The following is a 12611-nucleotide window of genomic DNA, read 5'->3' as shown; positions in this document are numbered from 1 at the left end:
CTAAGTACAAATATTTTTTTAATTTCAAATTTTTAATATTTTTATTAAACATTATTTAATCATTACAATATTTTTAAACTTCCAAACAAAACATAAAAAATAATTCAACCTTTTTAAATTTTAAAATAAAAATAATTTTAAAAAATTATATTATAACAATATTTTAACTTTATAAAATTTTCATTCAATTTTTGTTCTCCTTTTTCAAAATTCCATAAAACATAATAACTCAAACATTTTAACTACTATTCACAATCTATTTTACTATTATTTACAAAATTATTATCTCATCTCATTCTCTAAACATCTCTTAATTCTGAACCCAAAATGCTTCAAAATGAGTGGGAGCGTCACGACACATAATTTGCTAAAATTCTGGCGAAGGTTCAAAGATCTTGTTCTCATGTTTTGGAGCTATGTTCTTTTATGCAGACTTTCATTTGCTAACACAACAAAGTGTCATGTTACACGTACGAGATTCAAACTGACAAAATTAGACATACATGTAACTTCAAGACCTTTTTCAACCCACCAACTTCATACAACAGTATTCTTCCTGATGGAAATTTCCTACCCTGAAAGGATCAGCCAAACGCTTCCTAGAACCGGCTGGCCATAGAAATGGCCTTTTGAAGATTATGAAAAGCTTTCTCATAGCGTAAGAATCCCATAAACCAAAATTCGAAATTATCTTCAGTAACTATTTCTATGTACTTCTGGGCTGTGTTCTCCTCATTCTCACTTTTGCTGGCCCTTCGAATCTTGCTTACCGGTATTACAACCTGCCATATAAATTAGATACAGGTACTTCTTTGCATCAGTACTGCGCATGCATAAAAAAACTTCAGAATGCAAGAGCCGTGTTATACAAAATTAAATTATTTCATCACATATAATTATTACAATTTTTTTAAACTCTTATATAAAATATAATAAATAATTTATTTTTTTAAATTTTATAATAAAAATTATATTAAAAATTATATTATAATAATATTTTATTCAATTTTTAATAAAATATCTTATCTCATCTTTTTTTTTAAAAGGCATAACCAAACGAGATAATGTAAGATATATCTATTTTAACTTCGAGTATTGTAACTTAAATTCCAACCTATAATATTTTAAATAGTTAATAAAAATTTTTATAATTAATAAAAAATATTTATAACATTTATATTTATAATATTTAGATATTAAGATACATAAAAGAAGATAAAGTATCTTATATAAGGCCTTATGTTTTGAGCTGTAGATGGACAATCGGCATCCAAAATTAATTTCGTACCTTGTATGGTATTCTTATGAACTGGCCAGTTGGGGAAGGAACAGTTATGGATCTTTGACTGCAAAAGGCAACCTTCTCAGTAGATATAAAGAGTAATCCTGCAATTGGACCAGCTGTTGTGGATAAGTAGCACTGTGAAGCTTTCAACATCTTCTCTCCTTCTCTAATTCCGAAAATCTGTCTGAATATGTTCTCCCTCCCTCCTTCTTGAATTATTTTTGCCCCCAATTGTAACTTTCCCTTCACAGTTTCTGAGAACTTGGGCCCCAATTTCACTGCGATTTCAAATAACACCATCCATTATCATCACTCAGATATCTTAGTTTCCCATATGAAAATTGAGTAGAAATTAAAGACCTTTCTTTCTTACCATGCTCCCGAATCCTGCATGCAAAGCTGTTATTTTTCTTCACATGATGTTTTTTCTTCTTCCCCTTTTCTGAATCCTCTTTATCTGCACTTTTCCGGAAAATTCAATCTCTTTGTTGTATTTGGTTGGAGAGAGAGAGAGAGAGAGAGAGAGAGAGAGAGAGAGAGAGATGCTTACAGGGTTTGAAAGAGGAAGAGCCATCTGAGGAAGATGGACTACGAAGCGAGCTGCTGGATTCAGATAAATCAGAGTGCCTCCACGGCTTTGTGTCATATGAATTCACCAACGGACTCTCAACAAACTTATCTGCGTATGTATTCATTTTTCAGAAGATTCCACTCTCAACCTGAGTCGTTGCCTTAGCCTTACTTCTTTCAAAAGAAACCGGCCTTTTCAAGTGAATGAAGAAGAGATCAGCAGCTACTTAGAAGATGTCTTTGAACTTACATCTTTCTACGTCGGTATCACTGTGTCTGTCATAATAATTACATGCTCCATAGAATATACATAGAAAATAAGGAGGCTGAAGACCAATGAATTTTCTGAGATGCTTCTTTGTTGCGTGTTCAATGTTCAAACCCCATTATTATTATTTATTTAAACAGTGTATGAAAACGAGAATTTATAGAACAAGTCACATGTTGTAGTTTCTTGGTACTTTCCGGTTCACAGACCTGGAAAGTAAGCCCACTTTCCAAAATTTCAAAGTCAATAAATGTTGGCTAAATGGGCTCCATAAAATAGAGCACATATATTAATTTAAAAAGTAATTTTGATATAATTTTGGATGCGTAATCCTCCTTTTCTAAAAATAATGAATTTATTATTTATAGAATAATATTATATACAATTATTTTTATATATTTTTTATATATTCTATTAATATAATTGATTAGATTAATTTTTTTAATACACAATTAATCATATTATTAAAGTGTATAAATAAATCTATAAAAATAATTATACATAAAATTTTTGTTATAAAAATATTACTTTTTTTCGTGCATTTCAACTTTCTTCTATTTTTTTTTTTTTTAAATGCGTGAGAAATGAAAATTCTGAATAGATAGAACATATCATCAATATTATTAAAATTGTAAAATTTAATTTATAAAATTTAAAATTTAAAATTTATATTTAAAATTAAATTATATTGTATAAATATTTTATTATGTGTGTGCTACGCATCACTTTAAATAAAATTTCTCATATGAGAATTCCAACAATAGAATAAAAAGTGTGTATCTTATTATCCATTTTTGCAATTGTAAATTCACATTATTATAAAAATATTTGAAGAACGAGATAAGATGAGAATTTTATAAATAATAATAAAATATTATATGAGTTGTAGTCAAATGACTTTAGTTAAGATGTTTTATTAGATTTTTAAGAAAATGAAAAAAAATTAAATAAAAATATTATTATAAAATTAAAATATTGTTAAAATATTTTTTTAATATTTTTATTTTAAATTTTAAAAGTTCTATTATTTTTTATTTTTTTTTAATTTATGAAATTGTTAATAGTTGATTGATATTTGAGAAAAAAAAATTATAAATAAATTTTAAATAAAATAAGATATGATAAGATATATTAGTCCAACATAATCCTCGCAGAAAAGAATAATAAAGAAAAAGACATTCATATTCTTGCACAAGAAAGCGCGTTGTAGGACTTGCCCGAGTCAAAGTCAAAACTCAGCTTTGAACTTTGACGCTTGTTTGCTCTCTTCGTTTCGGGTCGGTTCAAGACCCGGATTTATAGGGTCGGGTTTTCACAACTGCATCTCTGTATATCGCACCAATTACTGAAACCCTAAAAAGCGCCTTTCCTTGCAATATCTCCGGATATTCGACTTGATGGATCCTCAACCTGAACCGGTTAGCAACATCTGCGGAGGTATCCCTGCGATTCATTTTATTTTTCTGTTTGGATGCCAGGAAAACGAGAGAAAAGGGAAAGAATAGAAACTAAAACCTAGTGCTACTGTCAGGCTGATTTAACCTCCATGTTTTTTCTTTATCTCGGTTTTCTTGGCAACGAATCAGATACTTTCAATCAATTACTTGACTTTTTTTGCTTGAAATGATTTTGTACTGGTTGATAATTTTTTTCATGATTCGTGATAATATTTTGAATACTGTACTGGATGTCGTACCAGTTAAGACATTGAAATGAAATATTTCATTATCGGCACTATTTCGTATACTATTTTAAGATAGTCGATATATGAATAAATTGTACATATAAATATATATATTAATTATATTTTAAAATAATAATCTATATATAAATAAATTATACATAAATACATATATATATATAAATTATAAATAACTTGATCTGAATTTAGAATAAAAAAATAAACTTGTAGTTTGAAAAAATAAAAAAAAAAAAGTAAAAGCTAAAATACCGGACAGTACTTAGGATAGTATAGGCCAAAATATTGATCGGTATGATCAATATAGATTAATATTTGGATCGGTATAAAATAAATATAATTTTTATATCAGACCATAGACGAATACGGTATGTACCAGCCGATACGGTACAAAATTTAAAATAGTGATTCTGGATGTATTTGTGAATAATGGGAATGAAAACAGAGATAAAGCAGCGAATGAAAGTGGAGAAATGCTAGAAAGCACGCCGGTCACTTATGCATGAAATGCACACCCTCCATCTCAGCACTATAAAAAGTCTATTTTGCCCTCATATAAAAAAACCCCCTTTCACTTTCAGATGTGCACAGACAAAACCATCTCCACGAAAGACTTTATTTCCTTTCATTTTTAGAACTCACCCGCAATGACTTCTTTCCCTTTTAGTTTCAGAGCTCACCCACAAAAAATTTCTTCCAAAGAAGAAAGAAAATAAAGGGACGATTTTCTTTATTTCTGATATTTCCTTTCAATTTTCATATTTTCTCTTAGATTCCTCGTATTTTCTTTCAAAGTTCTCTTATTTGCTTGCAGATTTTCTTTCAAATTACTTGTATTTTTTTTTTAAAATGAAAGAAAACAAGAACAAGATTCCTCAACTTCTCTTGATGTATCTGTACCATATGACCCAAATGGTTGGATAATTGGAGGCCACAAAATGGGCATAAGGTAATAAGTTAATTAACTTTATCCATAATGTATGATCTAAAATAATGTATTATATTCACCTGACAACCTCATATATAAGGGTAATGTATGCTTGTTGAAGGAGCATCCTTTTCGCCCATTGATCTATTCAACCAAAAATACCCTTCCTCACTAGTCTAGCCATTTATTTCATATAATTTGATAACCAACAATGCTACAAGTCAGAGACTAATCATAAAACACATTCTCTATCCAAAATCAAACTAAAATTAGATATGTTTTTATCTAAATCCAGTGGTCTAACTCATAAAATAATAATAATAATAATAATAATAATAATAATAATAATAAAATCTAATCCATCAAGTCCACACAACTAAAAACCATCAAGTCAACTTTAAAATTTGAGGATGTACATAAAAAATATTTATTTAAGAAAAAAAAAACACTGCAAATCTTGACCTTCGCTGCTGCTATATATATATATTTTTTCAAATTTTTTAAGATGCAAAAGGCCTAAAATATACACATACAAATGAAGATAAAATGGATGCTATGTACTTAGTTAAAAATCATTAAGTATACATACAAATAAAGATAAAATGCAAAGAGGGTAATCTCAGATTGCCTAAAAAAAATATTTACAGATTACTTACACACGTATTTTAACTAGAAAAATATGTTTAGAAATTCATGTCCATACACGCATATTGCACAGACCGAGTAGAGACAGAGAAAGATGATTACCTTCTCTTGGACGAGTGAATGGCTATGGGAGGATAAACGAAGCGTTCGTCAGTGCAAGATTTGTGTCGTGAACCTGGGCGAAAAGATGAAAGAGATTCGGATGAAAAGCAAAAAGTGATAACAAAGTAAAAAGTGATAGAAGCTTTAGCTTCAGTTTGACTTTTTATTGTTTTCTTTTACTTTTTATTTATTTTGTTATACTTTTCCACCTCAGCACACTTCGTGTGTTTCGTGCTCCACAAGGGGCTGCCTTGTAGTAGCCCTTAGGAAAGTGGCGGAAAAGAATGAATATGGCTGAAATTTACTGAAAATGATAAGGGTTATCATGGAACCTCGCCTCCTGTAACACACCTCTAGTGGTCGATAATATTTTTATGTAACATAGTTTCAAGGGGAGTAATCCGGATAGAGCAAAATTTTGAATACCATTAACCGTTTCGGTAAAGTTATTCAAATGAAATATTTTAAAATTGGTATCGTTTCGGAAGAGTTTATATATAGATAAATTTATATATATAAACATAAACTATATTCTAAAATAACAATAAATTAAATCATAAACTCAATAAATTCCGATTGTTCATCCACTTTCTTTACTCATAGGTTAAAAAATGAAACAGAATTGTTACATATAGTCATTGGTGGGAGTTGCCGTGCAATCGACATCTTACGTGGCATGCATCAACTAGAAATAAGAAAAAACGACAGCATTTCACTACTGTTTTGCTTCACTGCAAAAGAGTTCCCTCAGTTTGCAAACCAATCTACAATACCCAAGGATATCTCTTATCTCCCTCCCTCAATTCGCAAAGATGCAAACCAATCCTGAGAGGAAGAAGGTTCCGAAACGAGTGATAATCCCCTCTATAGCTTGGAATCTTGTAAAATTTGTTATGCAATCGACTAATATTAAAAACTAAAAATAAAAATGAAAACGAAAACGCATACGAAAATTTGGGAAAAGCGGATTGAAACCCATTTATGTGGTTTCCCGCTTCTGAGGGTGCGATAAGGTTTCAGATCTGAGGTCAAAACTGAACGACTCATCTTGTGCATTGCGGCAATCAGATGAGACTAGAGGATCTTGAAGCTGATCTCGAAAAAAGGGAAAGCCCAAAGCCCCACCATGTTAATTCTCAGGTAAAATCTATTGCTCCAAGTTTCTGCCTTTACAAGTCTTGGAAAGTGGAAACTACCTACATCTTTGAATCGAACTGATCAATTTTGGTATTTGGATCTTCTCAAAAATCTGCTTACTATCTGGTGCCCTGAAATTTGTTGGGATTATGTGTTGTACTTTTGCATCTAAGTGCAAATTGAGCTTAAGAGGGAACTGGTTGGTTTTTTGAAGATGTAATTTGAAAGATCTGCTACGTGAGTCAAGTTTCTGAAATATTCTTAGTTTTCGATGTGGTGTTTTAATTTGAGAAGATGTTTAGCTCTAGAAGAAATTGATTGTTTTGGAGTTATAAAATGGGAGAGGGAAGAATGAAAAGAATAGAAGATAGACACAAGGGAAGAAAGATTGAACACGGATGGGCAAGCATTTAAAATGCTGTCAGTTGAATGAAATGGACCGTTTTATTTATGCCATGTGGGAGCCGACTACCCTGCCGCTCCCCAACATGACTGCAAATGGCATTTTCCAAAATGAAATAAATCAATAAATAAAATAAGGATCCCATGGATCTAGTACATGTAGAGGTAGCTAGCTAACTAGTATTCTATTCAGTACTGCATGCCACGAGGAAACAAGCCAAAAGAAGTGAAAGATGGGAGTTTGAAAAGGGTGCGGCTACTATGCCGCCTAGAGCATATAGCAAGGCATGCTGCCTAGTTTTGTTTTTTTTATTTTTTTTTCACATTTTTTTAATCACGTTCTTAATCAATAAGTAAAAAAAAAATACACTAATATTCTAAAAATCACTTCCTTAATAACTAAGTTAAAAAAATAATAATAGGCCTGCGGTCAAGTGGAGCGGTATGCTCCAAGCGGTATACTAGTATTTCTCGTTTAAAAAATAAAAGTAGTTCAACTATTCATTGCAAGTCTTAGAGAGAGAGAGAATAGGGAGACAAGGGAAGTACGTGACGCCCCCAAATCTCCACGCACGAACACGGAAAAATCAAGACGTCCGGATGATGACATCACGGGTTGCCACCCTATCGACGTGCCAAGTGTGTGTAAAAGAAACAACGAATGTGCACGAGAAATACGCAGTGAAAAGCAAAGCCAATAACAAAGTACCACAATTTTTCTTAATTTAATACAAAACTGTTCAAAACATACATAATAAAATATTACAAAGCACAAATATAATTTTAAACCAAATAACAAAACTTTAACTTTAACTTCAGCACCCTGGCGGAGCCGCATCCTCGGGCTCAGCCTCCTCCTCCTCATCCTCAATCTCTGCACCAAAATCTACGGTACCAAAAATGGTACCGCAAGTAAATAAAATCTAAACACCACTAGATAAAAATATATAAAAACTCAAACAATATGCATGAGAGGATGCCAATGCTCAAAACCCATAAAATCATATTTTTCCACACACGCCAAAAATCTCATTTAGCTCAAAATATATCTTTTAATCATATCCTCGCCATTATCCCAGATAATGGCCCAAAAACCAGTCTCACCATTTTTCAAGAAAATGGCCCATTAACTAAACCATCAGAGCACTGTAGGCGGGACTCTACCACATCTTTGCTCACCACCATCCCTACACGTGCACCGTAGGCGGGAATCGCAAGCGAGACTATACCACCATCCCTACGCCGCGTGCACCATAGGCAGGAATCGCAGGCGGGACTCTACCACCATCCCTGTTTACCACCATGCCTACACGTGCCTCTAAATCAAACCAATCAATCCATACGTTCATATATACCAATAAAACATTTCTCGCTTGAAAACCCAGTTTTCAATATTTAACACATACATATGCATTCACAATGCAATGAAAAAAATATGACACCAATTAACCAACAATTTCCAAACATCCATAACAACCAAATAAGCAACTTCGTCCTCAATCCATTCGACCCCCGAACTCCTCGGACTCAGTCCAAAATCAACCAACCAATAGTAAATAATTATTGTAGGAGCAAAATACATTTAAATCTAAAAGTAAGGTTTGGAAAATACTTACAGCGCTATACGGTATTTTTTGAAAGCTCACAGCATTGCAAACGGCGGAAGAAAAGCAACGTAACAATGTAATTTATATTGTGGCCGTGGGTAATAAATTACCCACTTTCGAACGGTGACAAACCAAGGTACGAAATTGATAGGGAATGGTCTTAAGATATTTATGAAACTAAGGGAAACGAGTTTCGGTCATGGGTGGCGGTGGAAACGATGGAGGAAGTGGAAAAAGCTCAAATCAGAGTTGAGCTCGTGGGAGCTGCTCCGGCAACGGATCGAGACCAGAAATGGATGGTTTAGGTCGGCAAGAGGTGGGGGAAGAAGATATAAAGAGATGGTGGCCGGAGGTGGTGCGACGGCGCTGGAATCGGTGAAAAACCGTGTAACTTGGAGGAGCTCGTGGTGGCTCGATGGGTCGGATGGAGGTGAAACTTAGTGGGGATATTCACCGGTGAGAGGGGAAGAAAACTGGATGGGTGGTGTAGGCCACGCCGCCGGCGAGCGGCGGTTCTAGGCTGCGAAAGCAACCGGCGACAGGGAAAAAAATAGAGCAGGTGCCGTGACTTCCAAGGGCTCGTGGCGGCTAACGGCTAGTCCGATGGCTCTGAAAATTGGTGGGGATGATCTCTGGTGTAAGGGGAAGAGAATGGTAGGGGTGTTGTACAACACAGCAGCCGGACGGCGGCGCAATGGGCTGCCGAAGTGGCAGCTACGGTAAGGGGAAAAAGAAGGGGCAGCGCGCGGGAGAGAGGAAATGGGGAAGAAAGAAGAAGAAAAAGAAAGAAAAGGAGGAAAAGAAAAGGAAAAGGGAAAAAGAAAAAGAGAAAAGAAATGAAATGAGGTCCAATCCTCACTCTGGAAACCAAAAACAGATCCGCCGAAAACGATATTAAAAACCGTAAAACGACTAAATAAATTAAACACAACATCAAATAAATTAAAACCAATTTAAAATACAATAATTTAAAATAAAAGAACTATTATATTAAATAAATTAAAAAGCACCTTCAGTGAAAATACACCTAAAAACGGGTCATCATACAATATGTGTCGTGGTCTAAAACCAAAAGGGGGGGCGTGTAGTATGTAGTGCATAAAAAATGCCCCTATTGTTTTACCTTAATTACAAAAATGCCATACATGAATCAGCACATGAGCTTCTTATATGAGTATCGATTGAAATTCAAAATTTAAGTCGAAATCCGACATACTGGTCAAAACACACCGGTACTACCAAAATTTTAGCCAGTAAGAAACACATAGCTTCCCTATACCATGATGAAACTGTGAAGAGATGGTGGCCGGAGGTGGAACGAAGGCGGCGCTGGAGCTCAAAAACGCCACGGCTTGGAGGAGTTCATGGGGGCAAACGGTGGCTTGGATGGAGGTGAAATTTGGTGGGGATGTTCACCGGTCAGAGGGGAAGAAATATGGGCGGGTGGTGTGCTGCACGGCGGCGGCGTTAGGTGGCTCTGGGTGGAATGACATAAACGGCAAAAATGGGTAAGGAAGGCTTCGCGCACACGGGAAAGAAACCAGAGGAAAAAAGGAGAAGAAAAAGAAAGAAAAAGAAAGGAGAAAAAGAAAAAGAGAATAAAAAAAGATGGAGAAAAGAAATGAGGTCCAGTCCTTACTTCTATAGTCTAGAAACTGATCTAACGAAAATAACTTTAAAAACTATAAAACGAATAAAATAATTTAAACATCACATCTAGCTAAAATATAATAAATAACTAGTAAATACTAACAACAAAACTTTAAATTCAAAAACAAACTAAAATAAATTACATAGCAATTTAAACTCAAAATAATAATTAATATTAAGAAAGCTCTACAAAAAAAATTTCACAACTAAATAAATCTAATTAAAATACGATAATTTAAAATAATAGAACCAATATTTTAATTAAATTAAAATACTCCTTCAGTGAAAACACACGTAAAATCGGGGCGTCACAATATTATTGCATGAATGTATATTTATCTTGTGAGTTGTTTAGATTATTACTTACCTGCTGTACCATTTCTTAGTGTCGTAGATTTTGATGCAGAGCCTAAGGATGCGGATCCTCCGGAGGAGTGATCGGGGATTATTTTCTCGTGGGATAAGATTTATATCCCGCTTTTGGGTATTTTATTTTGTTTGTATTATATTTATATTGGATAACTATGTAACTTTTAAAGACATATTTATTTAAGTGAAATTGTATTTTAACAATTCTGGTACTTAGTTGACTGACTTTAACTATTTCGCTATATTTTTGTTGTACACTTTTTACATGTACATATACTTCGCACTTAGCGATGGGATATGTGACCCGTGTTGTCATCATCCCAACACCTCGATTTCCACTTGTCCATATGTGGAAATTTGAGGCGTCATAATTTAAACCAAAACCTAATTAAAACCCTAGGCAGAATAAATTTTCATCTTCCAAAAGTACCCCTAAGTGAATAGTGCATGACTATAGTATCGCTATATTAACTTATTCTCTTAAAATCCTAATTCAACAAAATAAAACATATGTGGGTTAAGCATCCCAAGCCCAATTATTCTAGACTAATTCTTATAATTAATTAAAAATCATTTTAATGAAATAAACAAGTCCAAAACTTTCAATAATAATAGGCTCAAGTCGTGTCTTCGATAGCGTATCATATGGATGAAAACTAAATCTTCTCCTATCAATCACATCTTGAGCGTTGGGATTTTGCTAGTTTCATCCCAAGTGAATTGCATCCATCCTTACATAGCTTCATTGACCTTTTTAACTTTTGATCTTGTGATTGTCCCATCTGAAACTTGCAAATGATCTTTAAGACTTGATCCACTTTTGTGCCCATCAATATACCAGTATGTAAACATGAGCATTTACTGAGTATAAAATGCAGAACACATTATTTGTAGTATTACCATGTAAAACAAAACATGTTTTCCAAACTAACAGAGCAATGATTCAAAATATTTGAAATTCAAAGTACTTTGGCATAACATAAATTGAATATCATCATCATGTCATATCAGAGTATCACATAAGAACAGAGGCCATGTTTAACTCTCGAAGTAGGGTTGTGCTATCCCCAGTGGCCAAACCGGATAGAGACAAAAGTGAATCTTCCACTTATCATTCTCAGAGCTATGAGTGTATACACAGGAAATACCACACAAAACCACTTAATTTCTAAAGTGGATGCAGTTGGGACAGAAAAGTTGGTAACTACCCAAATAGAACAAAGCAGAATTAGAGTCAAACACAAATCAAAATACCATGCCAAAGGTTTTTAGATACCATATCAAAATAAAATGGAGTACAAAACATATTCAAATCATTCTCACATACTCAAAAATAGAATTTGAGCCTTTTCATAAAACTATGCACAAATTTTCAGATTTTTATAATAGCTCTTTTTTTTTTTTCATAAGTCAGAAACAGAACACCAAAAACTAGCTCATATCTACACCACTCATGACAAAATACTTTTCTCTTCTTATACGAATTTCATAAGTAATGCAGATAAATAACTCAGGTTGTTTTTCCAAAGTTCTCATTTCATAACAAAACATACATACTTTTTTCACAAATTCAACCTCAGTCCATACATTTTATGCAAAGACTAACATAGAAACTCCACTTATATGGACTTTTTAACTTTTTTAAATTTCTTCACAGTAGTGCCGAAGAATATCACTTGTTGTGACGCCCCCAAAATCCCCACGCCCAAACACGGGGAAATTGAGACGTCCGGATGGTGACAACCCGGGTCACCATCCCATCGACGGGTGCCGAGTGTGTGCAAGGCAACAGATGTGTACAGAGAAAACACGCAGCGGATAACGAAAGTCATAACTAAGTACCAGAATTTTTCTTAACGTAATACAAGCTGTTTAAAACATACATAGATGAAATATTACAAAACACAAATACAGTTTTAACAAATAAAAATATAGCATCAGCAACCCGG

At 33.5% G+C, this 12611-nt stretch overlaps 1 protein-coding gene across 1 annotated transcript; it reads right to left on the bottom strand.

Annotated features, from left to right (window-relative positions):
- Positions 1–406: 406 nt before the first annotated feature.
- LOC122298459 (GEM-like protein 4) lies at positions 407–2230 on the bottom strand. The gene is made up of 4 exons (XM_043108201.1): positions 1836–2230; positions 1659–1742; positions 1289–1563; positions 407–782 (listed from the first exon to the last, which is right to left on the bottom strand). The coding sequence occupies exons 1-4, from the start codon at positions 1978–1980 to the stop codon at positions 600–602; spliced, it is 687 nt and encodes a 228-aa protein (XP_042964135.1). The 5' UTR covers positions 1981–2230; the 3' UTR covers positions 407–599.
- Between the last annotated feature and the right edge of the window lie 10381 nt (positions 2231–12611).

Source organism: Carya illinoinensis, chromosome 16 (genome assembly GCF_018687715.1).
Source record: "Carya illinoinensis cultivar Pawnee chromosome 16, C.illinoinensisPawnee_v1, whole genome shotgun sequence".
Taxonomy (NCBI): domain Eukaryota; kingdom Viridiplantae; phylum Streptophyta; class Magnoliopsida; order Fagales; family Juglandaceae; genus Carya; species Carya illinoinensis.
This window is presented reverse-complemented; position numbering and strand designations above follow the sequence as displayed.

Excerpts from the sequence above, each read along its gene's own strand:
- LOC122298459 (XM_043108201.1), bottom strand. The coding sequence starts at position 1,980 with ATGAATACATACGCAGATAAGTTTGTTGAGAGTCCGTTGGTGAATTCA. Across the intron at positions 1,743-1,835 it reads CTCTTCCTCTTTCAAACCCT|ATAAAGAGGATTCAGAAAAG; the intron begins GTAAGCATCTCT and ends GGAAAAGTGCAG. Across the intron at positions 1,564-1,658 it reads ATGCAGGATTCGGGAGCATG|TGAAATTGGGGCCCAAGTTC; the intron begins GTAAGAAAGAAA and ends TTGAAATCGCAG.